General features: G+C 40.8%; 1 protein-coding gene across 9 annotated transcripts in view; it reads right to left on the reverse strand.

The window, feature by feature from the left end:
* The window catches only part of NISCH (nischarin), a 46456-nt gene extending 32369 nt beyond the window's left edge, over positions 1-14087 (reverse strand). For 5 of the 9 annotated variants that reach the window (XM_020971479.2, XM_020971477.2, XM_020971475.2 and 2 more), the window contains exons 1-3: positions 13784-14085; positions 8932-9015; positions 7905-8087 (exon numbers count right to left, since the gene is read on the reverse strand). In XM_020971479.2, the coding sequence (XP_020827138.1) occupies positions 7905-8087; positions 8932-9015; positions 13784-13882 (366 nt within the window). In that variant the 5' untranslated portion in view covers positions 13883-14085. Of the gene's footprint in view, positions 1-7904; positions 8088-8931; positions 9016-13783 lie in introns of all 9 variants that reach the window. The other 4 variants (XM_020971482.2, XM_020971480.2, XM_020971484.2 and 1 more) reach the window with 2 other exon arrangements.
* Positions 14088-22362: the final 8275 nt, after the last annotated feature.

The following is a 22362-nucleotide window of genomic DNA, read 5'->3' on the forward strand; positions in this document are numbered from 1 at the left end:
TACTGGCAGCCATGTTCTAATACCCAGGCCATCGTCCTTGGATTTCTCCCAGAGTTCAGCATCTGGCTCAAAGACTTCCACATCCACACTAACCCTCCCTCCAGCTCTCTAACCTCCCACACCCTCAGTCTCCTTACATTCCAAGCACTCTTTTACTCCCCCTTGGCCCCACATAGGGACCCCATTGGATTGATCACATTCACAACATTTCACTTCCCTAAGTAAAAATGGACGTTCCTTTACCTGACCTCCTTCACCCTTCTTAACACTCAAGGTTTGCCCTCCTGGAGACCTCCACCCTCAGCACTTTCATGACCTCTGCTCAGACTTACCTCTGTTTTCTCTAATCTTGACTCTAGAGTCAGAGTTCACCTCTCTAACTGTGCTCTACTCTCAAATCCCTTTTGCCTTCATTCCATCATCCCTAATGCCTTGCCAAGTCTCAGTCCTCAACTACTCCCACCATTCACCTCTTCTGATCAAACCTGTGTGCTGCTGAACAATGGCATAAGTTATACAATTATAATGATCAGAAACAAAGTTCAGGGGCAGCTAGGCGGCGCAGTGGATAGAGCACTGGCCCTGAAGTCAGGAGGACCTGAGTTCAAATGCGGCCTCAGACCAAAGACTTGACACTTACTAGCTGTGTGACCCTGGGCAAGTCACTTAACCCCAAATGCCTTAAAAAAAAACCAAAAAAACAAAAACAGAAACAAAGTTCATATTATTCAACTTCAACCGGGCCTTCACTGCAGCAAGAAAATCCTTGTATTCTTCCCTGATTCCCTGTCTCATTTCCCCACAAACTTTTCCAAACCTATTCTCTCAAGCTTCTCATTCCTTCCACCTCCTGCTGGGCCGAGGGCTTTGCCTCTTCATTTATGGAGAAAACTGGTGTGATCTGATTGAGGATTTTCTTTTCCCCTCTCATCTCAGAATCTCTTGACATTACCCTCCCATCTTCTCCTTTCCACCAGGTCCTAACAATAAGAGAGACCTTCTCCTTATCAAGGCCAACTCCTCCACATGTACCCTTGATCCCATCCCTCCTTTCTTTTCAGCAGATGACAATCTCAAGCACCCCCTTCTCTCTATAATCCTCAATTTCTCCCTATTACATTCAACCTTTTTCAAGTCTCTTCCATTGTTTAAAAACAAAACAACCACTAAAAGCCCCCTACACTAGACCCTACTATCTGCTCAAGCTATTGTTCTGTATTTTGCTCAGCAAAATTTCAAGGAATCTATGCTGCCCCCTCATCCCCCCAGCTTCTGACTTCATCACTTGACTCAAACTGCTTTCTCCAAGGTTACCAATGACCTCTTAATTGACAAATATTTTCTCAGTTCGCATACTTTTGATACTGTTAATCACCCTCTTCCTGCTGCATACTCTCTCTCTCTTCTCTAAATTTTCATCTCACTAACTCCCCTGTGGTTCTTTTTATCCATAACTGCTCATTCTCAATCTACTGGCTTTTCATTCCTAACATACTCCCCAAATAGGGGTGTTCTCTTTTCTCTCTACACAACTTCATCAAATCCCACGGTTTTCCCCACTAAATTAGAGATTTATTACTTGAGTATGACATACAATCGGGTGATCACACAGAATAGGATGAATGAGGGCATTTCAAACATTGTTTCCAGCTTCCTGTTATACTTCAAAACCAGCACCAGGCAGGTGCATATGAGAGGCTGACAATTTGTAGATAATAACTACGCAGATGCAACCTCTTTAACAGATCTTATAAAGCTTTCCCTTGGTAGTGATGAAATTGTAATGGATCACTTTGGACAATGGACAACTGATCACTGAATGTCTCTTAGAATGAAAATCAGCATAGCACAGTAAATAGAATAGTAGACCTGGAATCAGGAAGACATGAGTTCAAACCTAGCTCAGGTACTTACTAGCCTGTGCAAGTGATCTAAACTCTAAGCTCCAGCTTCCTCATCTGTAAAATGGGGATTAAAATATTTGCAGTATCCAACTGACAGGGACATTACAGACAAGCACAGAATGTTACAACTGGAAGGGAACTAAGAAGCCATCTGGTTCAAACTGTATTATGTCACTTAAATCTACCTGTGCCTCTGTTTCCTTCCCTGTAAAATGACAGGTTGGACTATATGCCTGAGGTCCCATTCAGTGCTAGATCTATGAATGAGAATACACTGTGCAGCACAGCTGACAAGTTATCCAGACGCTTTTTTGGGGAAGTGTTTCCTTAATCAACCCTCTTTTCGATTTTCAATTGTTAATCTTAGTTAAGCCCTGCTGGAACAAGCAATTCAATGTCCTCCCATCCTTCCTCTTATATTCTATATTGCCCAGTACATAGTAGGTGCCTAATAAATGTTTGTCAATTTCTCTCTCTCAGCATAACAGAATTTTATTTACAAGTTAACAGAAATGTATAAGACTTGTACTCAAGCCTATAGGAATTAACCAAACCTACACGGAATAGTCAATGAGTACCCTTTCTCCCAGAGACCTCCTAAGTTTGGGGAAAATCATAGTACTGCTCTGGAGATGACTCTAGTGGTGGATGGGTGAGGGCTGATCCTCCACACTGGTGTTCCCTTCTGTGGGCTGTCTGCCTATGCATCATTGCTTTTTTTTTTTAATTAAATTTTTTTTCAATCAACAAAAATTTGCCTTCTCTCCCTCCATCTCCTCTTCCTGAAATCAGAAAGAAAAATGAATCCCGCTACCAAAAATGTATAGACAGGCAAAACAAATTATTGCATTGGCCACATCAAAAAAAAAGTTCCAATCTGCACTGAGTCTATCACCTCCCTATCGAACGGTAGGCAGCATGTTTCGTCATACATCCAGTGGAATGGTGGTTGGTCATTACATTGATCACAGTTCCTATAATATTCTTATTGTATAAACTGCTCTCTTGGTTCTGCTCACTTCATTCTGCATCAATTCATACAGGTCTTCCCAGTTTTCTCTGAAGTCACCCTCTTCATCATTTCTTACAGAACATTAATTAATATTCCACATTCATATACTACAACTTTCTCATCCATTATCCTACTGGTAGGCACCCCCTCGTTTTCCAATTCTTCAGTACCACAAAAAAAGCTGATGTAGGTTGGCAGCTATATAGATATAACAATCTTAACAGTTTGGTTTGCTTACTTAGGTCTAATTCCTTACTTTGTTTCACCCTCTTGTCTCGCTTTTTCTTTTTTTCCCCTCCTATTAAATAGGTCCCTAAGTACAACTGAGTCCAAGTTTTACAGAATAAATCCTTTTATTAAGGGGATTTGTTCTGTGAAGTCTGGATTCAGTCAAAGGACCGCACTCTCTATTCTTGGTTGCTTCTTGGTTAGAATGCAAGCTCCCCACAAATCGGGACTGCTTCATTCACTGTATCTGTATCCTGAGAGCCTAGTAAATCAGCCAAGTTAACAAATATTTATGGAGCTTTTACCACATGCCAGGCACTGTGCTAAGTGGAAAAAAGAGTGGCTGAGTGGCTAAGAAAGGCAAAAAGGGTTCCTGCTCTCAAGGAGAAGACATTCACATGGAGGAGACAACATATAGGAGGGTACATACAAGAGAGATAGCAGGGCACATATGAGATACAGACAGAATAGATGGGAGGTAATGTGCAAAGAAAGGCATGCTCTTTGTAAGCACCAAGGGTTTCATTCGTCATGCCTAACCAGGGCCTGGCACTGCAATACCTGATGATTGATTTGGGGATCAGTAAAGACAGATGTAAAAAGAAGTAAATTTCATTATCTGCTGCATAGTAAGGAAAGAGTCATGGTTTGTTTTTGTCATCAGCATTATCAAGATTAATCTGCTCAGGGCCAGTGCAGTCATTTGGCTCCATGACTTTCTCACATTAGGGAATCAACCAGAAGACAACATTCTAGTTAATTTCTATGCTGGCACTCACTGGCCAGGTTAAGTAAACCTCTCCAAAGAACTGATTCTTAATACAAAATACTGAACAAATATTTAATAACAAGTATTAAAAACAAGTTTGAGGTTCAAGTTTAAATAGGCTCCCAAAGAAATCAAACCAAGGAAAATGACCAATATGTACAAAAATATAAAGCAGCTCTTGCTGTGGTCACAAAGAACTGAAAATGATGGGATGCCCATGTATTGGAAGTATGGCTAAACAAATAATGGTATAATGAATATAATGGTATACTATCGTACCATAAAAAATGATGAAAGGGTAAATTTCAGAGAAACTTGAGAGGAACTGTTACTGAATAATTGAGTAGAACCAGGAAGACTATCTATATAATAGCATTACAAAGAAATCAGTGAGAATTAGGGAACTTTGATCAATGCAATTACCAAACACCTTTCTAGGACTGATTATGAAGCTTACTTAACCTACCTCTTGATGGTTAATGGACTCAAGATTGGACTGAGATAGTCATTTCCAGATACAGCCCATTTAGGAATCTGCTTTGTTTGATCATGTACATTTATTATGAGAGTTTTCTTTTCCCTTTTTCTCCTGCAGTAGAGGAAGCGGAGTGGGATGGGAGGGCAATGAGGGTTAGGGTAACCCCCATAAAAAAAGAGGGTCACTGAGGCATTTTTGAGGTCATTCTGCAGCTTCGGGGCATAGTGGATACAGTCCTGAACTTGGGAGTCAGAAGTCCTATTCAGATCCTACACCTCAGCCACTTACTTGCTGAGTGACCTTGGGCAAAATTTAAAATGTTAAACTCAGTTTCTTGTAAAATTAGGATAATAGCACCTACCTCACAAAGTCACTGTGAGGCTCAAATGAGATAACACGCAAAGTGCTTTGCAAACATTAAAAGCACTACATGGGGGCAGTTAGGTGGCACAGTGGATAGAGCACCAGCCCTGGAGTCAGGAGGACCTGAGTTCAAATCCTGCCTCAGACTTGGGCAAGTCACTTATCCCCACTGCCTAGCCAAAAACTAAATAAAACAACAACAACCAAAAAAAAAACACTACATGAATGTTCTTTAAAAAAATAAAATTAAAGAACAGAAGGAAGGCCAGAAAGGTTACTCAAGGAGGATGGTTTTAAAAGTAGCATTATATCCTTATATACTTCAAAAGAAAAACAGGCCACACACAGAGATTTTGGTTTCACATACAATCTTATTTTTTTGTTCTATTATGTATATACACATGCTTATTCTATTTCAAAGTTCAAAATTTTTAAAAACTAATTTTTTTAAATGTTTGGGGACATATAGTCAGATCTCCCATAGGGTCCCATTCCAGTGCCTCATTGTGGCATGGAATGGAACCTGAGATCTCAAAGGTGGTGTCAATGCAGCCTAACCATGGAGTTTCATTCAAAGAGTGAAGTGTTAATAGGAAACCTTTGCATTCATAGAACCATGTTTCACACAGGTAGCTTCTAAGGTGTTTTCAAATCCATTTTAAGATGCAGACGATGGCCCAGATCAAGTTAATGTGCACTCTTTTCAGATGGACCTGGCAGTGATAAAAGCAGGTGAAGGAGAGATCTCAAAAGATCAAGTAGGGTAGTAAACATGTTATCCAATACTACAAAGTCACAGGCTTTCCTAAGTTTTGTTCCATCCATTATTGTAATATAGCCTTACAATCAATCAATAAGCATTTATTTAGTGCTTACTATTTGCCAGGCACTACATACTAAGTGCTGAAGTTAAAACGAAAAACCAACTATTTTTGTTCATTATATTCCTTTTTAATTATCCTCAATTTAATAACTTTTAAGTTTGTCCCCTAAAGTGCCAGCTCAATTTTTATGTCATACTAACCAAAGAATATCAAGCACTTTCATAAGGGAATTATAATCTTCACCCTTCTTCAAAGCAGAAGTCTGAAAATTTCACAATAGGAACTAGTTAACCATAGGCTCTGAGTAATAAGAAGTGTGCTGTACTGCTCCCAAGCTACATATATATATATACATATATATATACACATATATATACACATATCTATATTTCAACTGCTGACTGCTGCCATCTTTCAAATTCTAAAAATTAAAAATATAAAAAACTCAAAATGAGTTTTGTCAGCAAAAGAATATTAGCAAATTTCCTACTATTTCCAAGTACCATAGTCTTTATTTATAACTAAGAGAGTCTACTGCTAAGTTACTTTTAAAATAACTCATAATTCTAAATCACTATTGATTGGAGAAATGCAAATTAAAACAGCTCTGAGATACCATCTCACATCTATCAAATTGGCTATTATAGAAAAGGAAAATGACAAATGCTAGAAACGATGTGGAAAAACTGGGACACTAATAATACACTACTGATAGAGTTGTGAACTGGTCCATCCATTCCTGAGAACACTTCGGAACTATGCCCAAAGGGCTATCAATCTCTGCATACCTTCTGACCCAACAATACCACTACTAGGTTTGTATCCCAAAGAGATCAAAGAAAAAGGAAAAGGACCCATCTGTACGAAAACATATACAGCAGCTCTTTCTCTGATGGCAAAGAACTGGAAATTGAGGGGATGCTCATCTACTGGGGAATGGTTAAACGAGGGGTGATATATGATTGTGATGGAATACTACTGTGCTATGAGAAAGGATAAGCAGGATCATTTCAGAAAAAACTGGAAATAATTTATATGACCCAATACAAAGTGAAGCGAGCAGAAACAGAAGAGCGCTGTACACAGTAACAGTAACATTGCAACAATGATCAACTGTGAATGATTTAGCTTTGTCAGCAACACAAAGATCCAAGACAATTCTGAAGGCCTCGTGATGAAAAATGCTATCTACCTCCAGAGAGGGAACTGACGGAGTCTGAATGCAGATCTCAGCATGCTATTTTTTAACTTTATTTTTCTTGAGCTGTTTGGTTGGGGTTTTTTTGGTCTGAGTTTTCTTTCCCAACAGGGCTAATATGGAAATATTTTGCATGACTGCACACATATAATCTGTATCAAAATGCTTTTCAGGGAGGGGGGAAGGAAAGAGAAAGAATTTGGAACTCAAAAAAATTTTTTTTAATGAATATAAAAATTGTTTTTTTACCTGTGGTTGGAAAAATATATAAAATTTTAAAACAAAACCAAAAGCCTCATAAGCATGAGAAGTGTGGGATGGCTGCTTAAGACTCTGAAACACTTGATTTACTGAAATGACAACTGGCTTTTTTTCCAAATAGTGAACCATGAGAAGCAATGGCTATTGCTTCTTAACATAAAGCCTATGTAACTCTAGAAGACTTCAGATTTAAGCAGCTCTATGAAAACCTCCATCTGTAAAGAACGTTCTTGTTCTTCCCTCACCATCTCTGACTCTGACGATGATCCTCAATTCTACCTAGTAAGCACGACTGAATCATCACGCAGCCAAGACCATCTGGGAGCTCTCTGACCCACAGAGTCTAGAAATCAATACCACAACAATGAATCATTAATATTTTAAATGAGGTAACAGTCCCATTAAGAGGATCACCTAAATTTTTAGGTTAACAAAACCAAGTGAGTTATTTAAAAAAAGGTTCAAAAACACATCTCTACTCCTTTCAGAAGTCCTCTTGTTGGATTATCTGCAACTATCTTCAATTACACAGAATGCTTTGTGGTCGGGGGAAATCCTAAGGGTGGTTTTGATAAATCTGTTTAATTTGAAACAAATACAAATATGATAAACAAACCTCTGCTGCCCACACTCAAAAAATCGGACTTAGTTGTTGCTCAATCATTCTAACACAGACAGGTTAAACCAACATGTCTCTCCACAGCATATGAGATTTGGCATACGCCTCTTTCCCAACTTGAGCGATACCAAGTAAACAAGAACAGAATTTAAGTGTTAGAAGGGACCTCAAAGATCATCTCTGATCCCACACTGTTCACAAGTAATGCTTCTCTATCTCATCCATAAGCCCACAGGAAAGAAACTTACATATAAGTGAAAATGTAAAAAGTGTGACAACACTTTAGGTGCGGCAACAGGGAACTTTGTAAGAAGAGTTTGCAGGTAGACTTCCAAATCTTTTTGTCTTTTCTCCACCAAACTTTTGGAATTTTTTCCAATTATCTTTTTAGGAGGAAGTAGGTTCTTATCAATCTTCTTTTCAGCAATAAGCTATAAGAAAACACACTCAGATTAACATCAAATAGTTTCAGTTTTCCCAAAAAGGAAGCCAAAAGCTTGAAGCATAGCAATCACCCAATCTTTCAAGGTCTCTCATCCATACTATGGGATAGAATGACTGGACTATGGCTCTAGGAATCAGAGCACCTAACTCTGTTTCTATAAACTATATCAGTAAAAACACCAGCACATTTCAGGGTGGGAACACCATCAAGCAGCCTTCAGGTATAATCACAAAAGCAACATGATGAAACCTCCCTCCACAAGAACTTCCTCAACAGAAGCACTGGTGCTTCCTTTAAAACATTTAGATGGAAAGAAACCCAGTTGAAGGGATTTTTCTAGAAGAAAACCAGAGTAAGAACTAGTAACTCCTACCACTGGGCAGGCAAAAGCAGACACTGAAGTATAAAGGATAAAATCTGAGTAGCTAAGATACATACATCAGAACAAAAAGTTCAAATCCCCCAAATCACTTCTGTCTAGCCCATTTTAATGATACAGATCATATTTGGGATGGAGTTGGGGGGTTAGGTATCTAGTGAAGAACTCAAACTAAGAGTCACTATACACTCTAGATGAACTACATAAAATTTCAAAGCACTAAAGCATGATGTTTTTAAGTTCTGGGATCAACATTCAGGGAGCCAGCTAATTGTAGCTTATTTTTTTAGTAATATTAATGCAAATTGCGTTCTTCAGTTAAAAAAAAGAGGGAGAAAAAAACTCTAGACTTTTTAAGATGCTTTCCCCCTCACAAAACAGCACAACGAATAATTTGCTCAAATAGTATACAATTCAAGAAAACAAAGCTACCACCTTCTAGAGATGCTACCTTTTCATGTAGATCATGGAAGTCACTGTAACGATGTTTGACTGTCCATTGATGACTGCCAACAGTAACTTGGATAACATAGACCTAAAAAGGAAATCAACAGCAACATGAAGGAGAGATCCCTCTGACAAGTCCAGGTCAGAGCAACAGGTATAACATTCAACAATCCCTCCGAGAGATGACAATTCCACGGAAAAGACTGACAAGACCCAAGTCAGGACTAAGTGACTTATATCCCAGGCACACTTACCTAGATCTCTGGATTATTACATGGCTTCTGCACATAGCCTACTTTTCTACCTCTTTCCATCATTGAACTCCAAATTGCACACCCACCCACACCATACATGTATGTATACACAGACACACACATACATGAACATATTTATACATGTATATACATGCATACACACAACATATATATCATGATAAAGACATACATTTTATTAATTCTATTTTTCTAAAACAGTCATGAAAACGAGGCTTATTTTACAGGAAAGGGGAGGGAGGTTTGGTCAGGGAAAACTAGGGAGTTGAACAATATTTCATTCTCCACTGTGAGACCAGCTGAACTTTATTCTCAAGACTTCACCACCATGGTCTCAAGGTGACTACTTCCCCATTACTTTTCAGCTCCTCTTTATATGTAGTCTTACCCATTAGAGTATGAGTTCCTTGAGTGGAGAGCTGCTTGTTTTTGCTTGAATCTGTATTTCTAGCTCTTAGCACGGTGACTAACAACACATAGTACTTAATAAATACCTGTCAACTTGATTCCACAACCCACAACTGAATACTGTACATATGCCCCGGGCAGTTCCCTAGCCCCTGAAATCAAGTATCGCATTTAGAAGCTTTCTTGTCAATCAGACCTATATGGAGGCACTCTGACTCAAACCAATTCATCTTATACACAAGGAAGCATAACCTTTCTAAAGCCCAGCTCTGATCATGTCACATCACTATCTAGCCAAAACTTCAATGGCCCTCTTCTACTCGAGCTATAAAGTCCAAGTTCTACGTCTAGCATTAAAGTCTCTCTGTACTCTTCCTTCGACCTATCTTTCTAGTCTTATCACTTATTTCTTTTAAGAAGTAGCAATTATGCCTTTTAATTTTACACTAGTCATTTGCCTACCACAGAATTTCAAAGCACAATACTGATTTCATTGCTTTCTTTAAGACTACCTCCTTGGTACCACTCTGCATCTATCAGATTGGCTAACATGATAGAAAAGGAAAATGACAAATGCTGGAAAGGATGTGGAAAAACTGGGACACTAATGCACTGTTGGTGGAGTTGTGAACTGGTCCACCCATTCTGGAGAACAATTTGGAACTATATCCAAATGGCTATCAAACTCTGCATACCCTTTGACCCAACAATATACCACTACTAGGTCTGTACCCCAAAGAGATCAAAGAAAAAGGAAAAGGACCTATTTGCACAAAAACATTTACAGCAGCTCTTTCTGTGGTGGCAAAGAATTGGAAATTGAGGGGACGCCCATCTATTGGGGAATGGCTAAACAAGTTGTGATGGAATACTACTGTGCTATAAAAAATGACAAGCAGGATGGTTTCTGAAAAACTTGGAAAGACTTATATGAACAGATACAAAGTGAAGTGAGGAGAACACTGTACAGAGTAACAGCAATACTGCAACAACTGTGAGACTTAGCTACTCTGATCAACACAATGATCCAAGACAATTCTGAAGGACTCCTGATGAAAAATGCTATCTACCTCCAGAGAGGGAACTGATGAACTCGGAAGGCAGACTCTCACTTCCTTTGTTTTTCTTGCTTTCCCTTTTACAATACATTTCACGTGGAAATGTTCTACATGATTTCACATGTATAATTGATATCATACTGCTTGCCTTCTCAATGGGTGGGGAAGGGAAACAGGAAAGAATTAAGTTTACTTTAAAAATAACACTTTGTCAAAGTAGGCCTGGTCAATACTTTATCTCAACTGGATGTTACATTTCTTCATACTGGCTTTGCTTCTTGAGGCTATTAGGTCCCTTCCAACTTTAAAAGGCAGGGAAGCAGCTTGGTGTAACGGAAAAAAGACCAGACTCAAAAGTTAGGTGGGATCTAAATTCAAATTCTGTCTTTCACACTAGCTAAGTGGCCATGGAAAAGTCACTTAATCTCTAAGCCTCAAGTTCCTCTCCTATGTGAAAAAGAGATAAGACCTGTAGTAGTTTTCGAAGTATTTTTCAAAGGCTGTTTGATGTCAGGCCCAAATGAGAATTTTGCAAAGTGCTTTGTAAGCCTTAAAGTTCTGTGTAAATATTAGCTATTATGATTATTAAAGTTCAATGAGATACAGTCTTAGAGATCTAATTCAAACTTAAATTTAGAAGCAGCTAGTGGAGCAGGAGATAGAGAGCTGGGCCTGCAGTCAACACCTGAGCTCAAATTTTAGCCTTAGACACTGCTAAGCTGTATGACCCTGGGTAAGGCACTTAAATTCTACCCGCCTCAGCCTCAACTGGAAAATGGGGATAATAAATAACAGCATCTACTAGTTGGGGTTGCTGGAAGGACCAAACGCGATATCTGCAAAGTATTTAGCACAGTCCCAGGCACATAGTAGGACCTCAATAAATTCCTGTTTCCTCCCTGCTTCACAGGGTTGGGAGGATCAGATAACATGGGTAAAAATCAGACCCATGAAGAAACTGAAACCTAGAGAAGAGGCTGTCATACATCAAGTTTATTCTTGCATCACAGCAAATCTGGAAAAATAGGGTTTTTCTTTTAATGGTGGGACTGGAATCAAGATAAAATCTACCTTGTCTCGTGGAGCCGATCATGTTATAAATGTTAGCCATTATTACTATCACATGTTGAGTGAGACCTGTAACTTTTGCTGCTATAAGGACATTACGGGTAAAGTAATATTTAAATGATCTTCTGCAGATAGGAGAAGTCATGCCAAGATTCTGTTGGTCAGTGGCAGATGAAGTAAGGGTGGCAAAGGCATGCAATTACTTAATGTTTCCTTCCCAGAGAGGACCAAGGTCTAACACTCTGCTTTCAGGAACAGTGCGGCCTATGTAATATGTAAGCTCAACACAAACGCCAAAGCTGTGGTTTAAGTGTCAGGCCTCGTCAGAAAAGTCCCCACACAGCAGTATTAAGTCAGGCTGCAACTGATCTAGCAGAATACATGAGGCAAAGACTACTTTGTATGGTTCAATCCATACCCACTCTAAGAATCATGCTCCACATCCTCTGGCAATCAGCAAGAAGCTTGATCAATACTGATGTCTAAGGTCTTTGCTGCAGAGACTCAACCGAAGTGGTCTACAAATATTACTGGATAAAACCAAGGCTACTTGGGAAGTTTTTCTGAGTAAAGTTGAGTCATGATGCCTTCAAAGTGACTTAAAAGTGAGCTAACGTGAGAAACTACCCTCCATACACAATCAGGTCAAATTTCTAGCACTGGCTCTGGAGTAAGAAGACTGAGTTCAAATCCTGTCTCAGTCACCTACCCTGTGTAACCACAAGGGGATTAATAGTTGTTCCTAAACTCTCTGCACTCGTTTCCTCAACTGCAAAAGGAATTGTTCTAGATAGGCTCTAGGGGTATTCCAGGTCCAAAATAACGAGCCCATGATCTCTTACAAACAGAATAGCATGTCAGAGATTACTTTAGAATGTGCGCTCCTGGAGGAAAGGGGCAGATTTTGCCTTTCTTTGCATCCCTCGCCCTTCTAGAGCACAGTGCTAGCTGCTTGCTGACTGCTGTTTCATGATTCATCTAGGAGCCAGGGAAGAAGCCGATAAGCTCAAATCTTTAAGCTTTAAAACTCCACCGGCTCAACCAGGTGGCTCTCCTAATCAGTTAAGATGAATTTAAATTCTTGCATCAGTGAAAACGAGCTGCTACCACACCTCAAAAATCACATCAGAGCCTTTCACATCTCTTCCTCTGTTTAAAAGAAAACCAGTTTAAAGCAACTAGGGAGGGAGAAGGGGCCAGTAATGAATGTCCCTCGGCATAAAACATTCCCAGGAGGCTTAGGGGCTGGAGAGTTTAAAGAATGAGACTTAGAGAAAAATCTGCTTCTAGCCTTAGCTCCACTTGCTTGTCCCCTCCAACATCCAACGAGTCAGGAAACCAGGGTGGCGACAACCCCAAATCATTAGGCCCAGACAAGTGATTTCAAGGCTGTGGAAAACCCAGTCTCCGAGGCTTTCCAACACACAGTTGTTGGAGGGGAGAACACACCTTACTCTATTCCAGAAGAATTTTCCCTTACAGCCTAAATGCCTTTCCTCGGTTGATACCCCACTCTATTCCGCCTAGATCTTGTCTGTGCCTACTTGCTTTCGTCTCGTTTCTCTGCCCCCACCCTCCTCCCCATTAGACAGCGAGAGCTCCAGGAAAGCAAGGATCCTCCTGTCTTTCTTGCATCCTCCGGTTCTGAGTACCTGGTACACAACTGGCGCTTAATAAATGCTTGACACCTCGATGATTCAGGCCACTCTCCCCCCGCACCCTCCCCCCATCCTCGGACTCTCCCCCAGGCACAGTCTTTCATCCTTTTCCCCAGAGCACTACCGAAAGGAACAAGATTAACATTACCCCTTCTTCCCCCCCCCCCGCAACCCTCCCCACCCAGACGCGCATGCGTGTCCCGTGCGCTGCTCGCAGTCCAACGGCCCCCGGCCTCCTCTCAGGGTCCTTCGGTGTCCCCTGCCCGCCCCCGCTAGCCACTGGCTCCGAAGACGGGGAGCTGCCCTCCGTTTTTCACCTTTCCCGACGGCCGCCTGACCTTCAGGCTGACCGGGTGGCCGGCCCCTCCACCCCCTTCTCCGCGGCTCCTCACCGTATAGTTCTCCACCAGCTCGGAGCCCGGGATCCGCGCCTGCTTGGCTGGCTCGGCCTCCTCCTTCTCGGGCCCGAAGCCCCTGGCGGCCGCCGCCATGGCCCGCGGAGCCCGCCCGCGGAGGGGTCACTGACGCTGCCCTCTCCCGGCGACCCTGCCGCAGCCCCCGGTCCGGCCTCCGTCGCAGCCCCGGAGTCCGCGGAGACCACCGCCGCCGCCACTCCTGACCTGCAACCCGGCTCTGGCCGCGGCTTCCGCCGCCATACTTGTTTGCATCCGGCTCGCGGAGGAGGCCCCGCCCAACTTTATTGACGGCAACTGGACGCACGCACGAGGGGGGCGGGGCCTTGGCCTGGGGCGGGGCTGTGGTGCAGCCCTTCCCCTACCCCTATCCCGCATGCGCACAATAGCTCTGCCTAGAATTACTTTAAAGGTGGGTTGTCTGACTAAGTAAGTAGCAAGTTAAAAGGTTTTTCAGCTACCGTCTAAACCCCATTTCGCCTTTTCTCCTCCTGCCTCCCAAAGCAGCCACCGACTTATTTATTACTGGCTTTAATTCATGCCTTCCAAACCAGAAATTTCAGCGCATTTTTAAGATGGGGAAACTGAGGCATAATGAGAGGAAGAGACTTAGAATCGCAGTAAGTCTGGCAGGGGCTGTGGAGCCTAAGAGTTTCCCAGGTGCTGGTCTTCCAAAGCGCACTGGGGCAAGTTTTCAAGGGGTAATAAAACTGACCACCAAAGAAACTCTAAACCTAAAAAACCGATTTTGTTTTATCTTCCTTACTCATAATAACTCATTTTTTCTATAGCACTTTCAGGTTTTAAAGGCTTTCCTCCCTATAATAACCCGGTGAGGAAGATAGGGCAAGTCAGATTTGTTCCCGCTTGACATAGGAGGGAACAGAGGCTGAGAGAGGGATTGTGACCTGTCCAAGTAATGAATTTGTTAAGTGTCAGAGCTTGGACTTGAATTCATTTCTCCCAATTCCCAAGTCTGCCATTCTTCCCACTATAACAAGCCATTGCTTTATTGCAGCTCAGGTCTCCTTAATTCTCAGCTCCGAGAATCATAGAATCAGTATCCCTGGCCAAGTGGTCATCCAGCCTTTGCTCCTGGGATTGTAAGCTTCTTGAAGGTAGTAACTGCCAGTGTTTGGCACATTTTGTTGTTGAGTCATTTTGATGGGGATGGGATCTGAACCCCCAAAAGGAAAAGCCCTGGACCACATGGCCAAATCTCTGGCATTTTCCTGAGGCTATAATTCTTTCCCTAGCTGTTCTGTTACCTCCCAATTGCCCCTGGCTACTTCCCACCCTTAATCCTATGTAGATTCTATTCTGCCTCAGCCACCTGGTCCAGGTCCCTGGCATTCTGTTACTTCACAGTCACCGCAGTTTACTGACCACTCCCAGATCCTCCTTAGACTTCTTCAGTCACCCCAAACTACTTGGTCGCCCCTAGATCCCTCCCACAGTCTTTCTGTATATAAGGTCCATTTTGTTTCTATTAAGGTGCTCAGGTTCTTAAAATCTAGCCAAGGCTCAGATTCTTTAAGGGTTTAACCAAGTGCTCCGATTCTTAAAATCTGGCCCACTTGCATTAGTGTTACAAATGTTTAGATTCCTTGAGAGTCTGGCTGATATGTTGGATCTTTAATAAACTGTGTCTTTGGCTGAAAGAAGGCTTGGGTCAAATTCATTCAGGCAGGACCCACGTGGTGATTTTGGGGTCCCAGCACCCCTAAACCTTAACAGTTTCACTCATGTCCAACATTTTGTGACTTCATTTGGTGTTTTCTTGGCAAAGATACTGGAATGATTTGCCATTTCCTACATAAGCACTTACTATGGTCCAGGCAGGGCGGCTAGGTGGTGCAGTGGATATGATGGGGTTGGGATCTGGGCCCCAGAAAGGAAAAACCCTGGACTTACCACTTGGCCAAATCTTTGGCCTTCCCCTGAGGCTATAATCCCATCAACTGGGTTTTCTTTGTGGCTATGCCCAATCTGTTATCCTTAACCTAGCCTAGACCTCCCTATGTCCCCAGGTCACTTCCCACCCTTAATCCTACCTAGGCTTGATTCTCAGGTCCCCTGTTCCTATGGCCATCCCTTGAGAGCAAGGAGTGAATTTTTGTCTTATTTTGTGTTCTCAATGCTTAGCCTGCCACATAATAAGCAGTTAATAAATGCTTATTGACTGACTGACTGATATAAATAGAGAAAATTCAGATAACTAGTATTCTAAAATTCAGGTGACAGTTAATCCTAAAAAGTAATTATAGTTAATAGTTCAAAACTCATAGCATGACTGTCAAAAAAGACAAACTGAAAGTTCAGACTTCTTAACCTGGCATTTAAGGCCCTTCCATGGAACCACCACTGGTCCCAACAGATCTCCTTAGTCTTATCTCCTGTTACCTACTCCCTTACACTATACTCCTCACTGACTTCTTTGTCTCTTTAACTTGAATCTGATGGGGTGCTTGGGTGCTTGTGTTTGAGTGCCTGTGCTTGGACCCTAATTTCTCCCTAGCCTCAGAAACTCTATCCCTGACAGTTTCTTCCCAGCCCAAGGACGCTGTGCCTAGCAATTACTCACGAGTGGGCCACAGCAAGACCCTTATCTCTTTCCCTGGTGCAGTTCCAAACAGCTCCTGAAGGAATTATTAGTTTAAACTGGCTTTGCACTGGGTCATAAAGATATTCTTAACCCACTGGACTATCTATACTACTGCCCTACCTCATTATCTACATCCTGGACTCCTCATTAACTGTATTCTAGACTTATGACATATGTATACTCCCTACATCTATCTTGTCAAACAAGACATTGATTTCAGTTACCCTGAACTCTAGTTAACTTAGTGACGTAGCAGGCCTAAAACCACACCTTCATGTGGCCCCCTTGTGTGCTTTTCCTAGTGAACTCTGGGAAAAACGCCTGCACAGTAGGTACAAGAAGTGCATGTTCTTTTAAGAACTGACCACTCCTTAACCACTCCCTAATCCTACCCCAAATCACCTAGTTAGCATATTTGGCACATGTTTTATTGTATTTTATCCTATATAAACTTTAACTGTACCACTTTAAGATTGCAGGATCCTTAAGAATCCTTGCCCGCTGAAAAGCGTAACAATAAATCTTTGCCTTGACTTAAAGAATGCATGAGTCTGTGAATTCATTCCAGACGACCCCGTCATGTACTTCAATCTTTGAGGGGTCACAACCTCTCAACCTCTCATACTGCAACAGATCCATGTGGAATGTTTTTTGAACTCGTCAATTCTTACTCACCCTTCAAAGCCTAGCTGAAGTACTGCCTTCTCCAGGAAGGCTTCTTCCCTGAAGGCTGGTAGTGAGGTAGTGATCTCTCCTTTAAATCCTTAGACAAGTATGTCTGTACTTCTGTTATTCATAATGATCTTTCCTTTAAATCCTTAGAGAAGTATGTCTGTACATCTGTTATATCATATGTGCCTCATATTATAGTTATCCTTTGACGTATCTAGCCACCCCACTAGAGACTGGGCCTATTCCTTCTCTTTTTTCATTACACCTGTAAACTCCTTGAGAGAAGGTCCTAGGCCTGTGAAAGAAAGAAAGAAAACAAGGGAAGGAAGGAAGGAAGGAAGGAAGGAAGGAAGGAAGGAAGGAAGGAAGGAAGGAAGGAAGGAAGGAAGGAAGGAAGGAAAAGAAAGAAAGAAAGAAAGGGAAGAAAGAAAAAAATTATTGATGCCCTTTATATTTCTGTCACAGTTACTTTCCCATATTTTTTCCCTTGTGACAAAAGGAAGATGATTAAGCAAGAAATCATGCACAGAAATTGCATCCCACAGTATATACACTATTCTGTCCTACATCTTCCCAACATGATGGAACAAATATGTTTTGATACCCTACTCAGGACCTCTACTGGTTTTTCAGGTATTAAGAGTTTGCTTCAGATTGTTAAATTTTCAGTGTTGTGCATTTACACCTCAGATATAGGCAAATACCATAAATCAAGACTTAATTTATTGTTTTGTTGATTATCTAGACTTTAAAATGTGCTAATAATATAGTTTAGGGGCAGAGCCAAGATGGCAGATTAGAGGCAGCAGTCTAGCTGAACTCTCTCAGCATTCCTCTCCAAACAACTTTAATGCCTCAAATTAAATTTTGGAGCAGCAGAGCCAACAAAAGGTCAGGGTGAGAATTTTTTCTGGCTTAAGAAAACCTAAGAGGTTGGCAGGAGAGGTCTGGGTGACTCCTGGGTGGAAGCCTGTCCCAAACACAGGCACATGGGGGCAGCACCAGCAGTAGCTTCAGGTCAACCCAGAGATGGTAAGGGGATTGAAGAGGGTCAGAAAGAGATTCTAAGGGACCTGTTGCTGGCAGTAAGGACAGTTGGCACTGATTGGCAACTTTATTACCTATATACAATTCTGGGTCACAGTTCTAGGGCAAAGAGGAGCACTGGTGGTTTTTCTAAAGGGAGCCCTTGTTGCAGTTCTAAGACAGGAACATAGGCTTGCAGCTGCAGGAGAACTGATCACATTTCCAAGGCAGATAGGAGCACTAGGGCTTACAGCTGCAGGGGGAGCAGGGGCCCTTCCTAGGTAAAGCCCAGAGCTCAGACCAGGAGAATAATGACCACACCTCTTCCTGGATCACACCATCTTGGAAGCACCAAAAACTTGCAGATCCCTTGAAGTAGCTCTGAAAATAGCACAAAAAAGCCTAAAGCTTGGCATAGTGCCTCCCCACCACAACATGAACAAAGCACAATTATAACATAAAGTTCAAAGTCAAGAAATAAGCTGGGAAAATGAGCAAACAGCAAAAAAAGAACTTAAAGCTACTGTGGTGGCAGAGAAAGCCAAGACACAAACTCAGAAGAAGATAATAACACAAAAACTTCTACGAGGAAGCCTCAAAGAAATCTGCTAATTGGACACAAGCCCAACAAAAATTCCTGGAAGAGTTAAAGAAAGAGAGAAGAGTAGAAGAGGAAAAAAGTGGGAAAAGAAATGAGAGAGATGCAAGAAAATTATGAAAAGAGAATTAACAGCTTGGTAAAGGAGGCACAAAAATTCATTGAAGAAAAGAACTCCTTAGAGAGCAGAATTGGCCAAAGAGAAAAAGAGATACAAAAGGTCACTGAAAAAAAGAATTCCTTAAAAATTAGAATGGGGCCCCTTTGACCCAGCAATACCACTTCTAGGTCTATATCCCAAAGAGATCCTAGAAATGGGAAAAGGACCCATATGTACAAAAATATTTATAGCAGCTTTTTTTGTGGTGGCAAAGAACTGTAAATTGAGGGGATGCCCATCAATTGGAGAATGGCTGAATAAGTTGTGGTATATGAATGTAACAGAATACTATTGTGCTATAAGAAATTATGAGCAGGTGAACTTCAGAAAAACCTGGAAAGACCTATGTGAACTGCTGCTGAGTGAAGTGAGAAGAACCAGGAGAATATTGTATGTAGTAACAGCCACACTGTGCAATGACTGACTTCTCAGCAATGCAAAGATCTAAGACAACTCCAAAAGACTCATGATGGAGAAAGCTGTCCACATCCAGAGAAAGAACTATGGAATCTAAATGCAGATGGAAGCATACTATTTGCTTTCCTTTTCTTTTGTTGTTTTGTTTTGATTCTTCTTTCTTGTGGTTCCTCCCATTGGTTCTAATTCTTCTTTACATCATGACTAATGTGAAAATATATTTAATATGAATGTATATGTAGAGCCTATATCAGATTGCATGCCATCTTGGGGACAGAGGAGGGGAGGGAAGGGCAGAAAATTTAAAACTCACAATCTTATGGAAGTGAATATTGAAAGCTAAAAATTAATAAATGCATTGTTTTTTAAAAAATGAGAATTGGGCAAGTGGAATCTCATGATTCCATGAGACATCAAGAAACAATAAAACAAGGTCAAAAGAATAAAGAAATATAGAAGAAAATGTGAAATACCTCATTGGAAAAAACAACTGACCTGGAAAATAGATTGAGGAGAGATTGTTTAAGAATTATTAGACTACCAAAAAAGCCATAATTTTAAAAAAAGAGCCTAAATGTCATATTTCAAGAAAGTATCTAAGAAAACTGCCCTAACAGCTTAAATCCAGTGGATAAAATAGAAATGGAAAGAATCCACCTATCATCTGAAAGTGATCCCAAAATGAAAACTCTTAGCCAAATTCCAGAGCAACCACGAGAAAATATTGCAAGCAGGCAGAAAGAAATAATTCAAATATCATGGAGCCATAGACAGAATCACACAAGATTTATCAGCTTCCATGTTAAAGGAGTAGAGAGTTTAGACTATGTTATCCCAGAATGCCTAGGAATTAGGATTACAACCTAGAATAACCTACCCAGCAAAAGTGAGTATAATCCCTTCAGGGGAAGAATGGATATTTAATGAAATAGAGTACTTCTAAACATTGCTGATGAAAAGACCAAAGCTGAATAGAAAATTTGACATTCAAACATAAAACTTAAGAGAAACATAAAAAGATAATTATGAAAGAGTAATTATGAAGGACTCAAGGTTAAACTGTTTACATTCCCATATGAGAAGATGATATATGTAACTTCTAACAACTTTACCATTATTGGGACAGTTAGAAGGAGTCTACATAGAAGGTAGGGGTGTGAGTCAATTATGTTGGGATGATCTCCAAAAAAGGGGGAGGTGAGAAAGAGTGGTGAACTGGGAGAAAGGGAAAAGGAGAAATAGAATGGGGAAAATTTTCTCACATAAAAGAGATGTACAACCATTCTGGAGAAAAATCTGGAACTATGCCCAAAGGGCATATTTGCTACTAGGTCTGTACCTCAATGAAAAAGGAAAAGGACCTATATGTACAAAATATTTATAGCAGCTCTTTTTGTGGTGGCAAAGAATTCAAAATTGAGGGGATACTCATCAATTAGGGAATGAATAAGTTATGGCATATGATTGTGATAAAGTAGTATATGCTATAAGAAATGATGTGTTAGGTGGTTTCAGAAAAACATGGCAAGACCTATGTGAACTAATACAAAGTAAACTGAGAAGAACCAAAGGATTATTGTGCACAGTAACAGCAATGTTGTGATGATGATCACCTGTAAAAGACATGGTTGCTCTGATTAATACAATTCCAAAAGACTCATGAAAAAATGCTATCCACCTCCAAAGAAAGAACTGATGAATCCTGAGTTCAAATTAAAGTATAATTTTCTCACTTTTTTTTTGCAATATGGCTAATATGAAAATATGTTTTGCATGATTTGCATGTATAATTGATGTCATATTGTTTGCCCTCTATTTTAGTAGGGAAGGGAGTGCAAGGGAGGAAGAGAATTTGGAACGCAAAATTTTTTTTAAATGTTAAAAATAAGTAGATTTTTAAAATAATGTGCATTAAATTTAAAGTGTATCTTGCATATGCCCCATTCCCCGCATCCCAGATGATTTTTAAACATTTACCAGCACTCTGCTGTATGTATTGGATCTTTGTTCTTTTCTTTAACCTCCTTGGGGCTATATGCCTGCCAGTGGCTCAAAGGATATGAATAGTTCAAGTTCTTTTGGTGCAAAATCAAAATTGCAAATTGAAATAAAAAAGAATGGTTAAACCATTTCATACTTCTACCAAGAGTACATTGATATTGAGTGTCCTTATCCTTTGTCATTTTTGCCAAGTTTCTGTGTGAAATCTTACGGGGGCAGCTATGTGATACAGCGGATAGAGTACCTGGCCTAGAAGACCTGAGTAGAAATCTGGCTGCAGATACTTACTAGCTTTGTGACCCTGGGCAAGTCACTTAACCCTGTTCACCTCAGTTTATTCATCCGTAAAATGAGATAGAAAAGGAAATGTCAAACTAGTATCTCTGCCAAGAAAATCCCAAAAAGGGATCATGAAGAGTCAGACTTGACCGAAATGACTAAACATCAAGTGAAATCTTGAAATTATTTTTTAATTTACATTCCTTTAACCACTAATGATTTGGAGCATATTTTCATATGGTCACTTCCTATGTTCCAGGAACTAGGTTTATACGGAGACAAAAATGAAATAGGAGCATACATTCTACTTAAGGGCATACAATGGGTACCCAAGGGTAGCATAAGGAAAAAGAAGAAGAAAAAGAATATTAATAAGTTGGCAGGGGAGAGGTAGGAGATACCAGAAGGCATCATGGAGAAGTGGCACTGAAGCTGAGCCTTGGAGGAAGACAAGGATTCTAAGAGGCAGAGACATGAGGGTTGTAGACCTATAGCTGGTAAGCCCAAAGGAATTAAGTGATTGCCCAAGGAAGTACATTCCAGGCATGGAGAATGACTTGTTTGAATACAGAGGCAGGTGGGATGGAGTATCAGGTTTCAGGGTGAGTGGGAGCCAAATTGAAGATGGCTTTAAATGCCAGGCTAAGGAGTTTATACCCTATAGGCACTGGGGAGCTGCTGAAGGTTTTTAGCTAGAGGAGTATAATGGTCAGATCTGTACCTTAGGAAAATTATTCTGGCTGCTGTAAAGAAGATGGATTGGTTTTGTCAGTCAGTCAGTGTCTGGCAGTCAGCGTCCT

This window comes from Phascolarctos cinereus, unplaced genomic scaffold (genome assembly GCF_003287225.1).
Source record: "Phascolarctos cinereus isolate Bilbo 61053 unplaced genomic scaffold, phaCin_HiC Scaffold_4;HRSCAF=312, whole genome shotgun sequence".
Lineage (NCBI taxonomy): Eukaryota > Metazoa > Chordata > Mammalia > Diprotodontia > Phascolarctidae > Phascolarctos > Phascolarctos cinereus.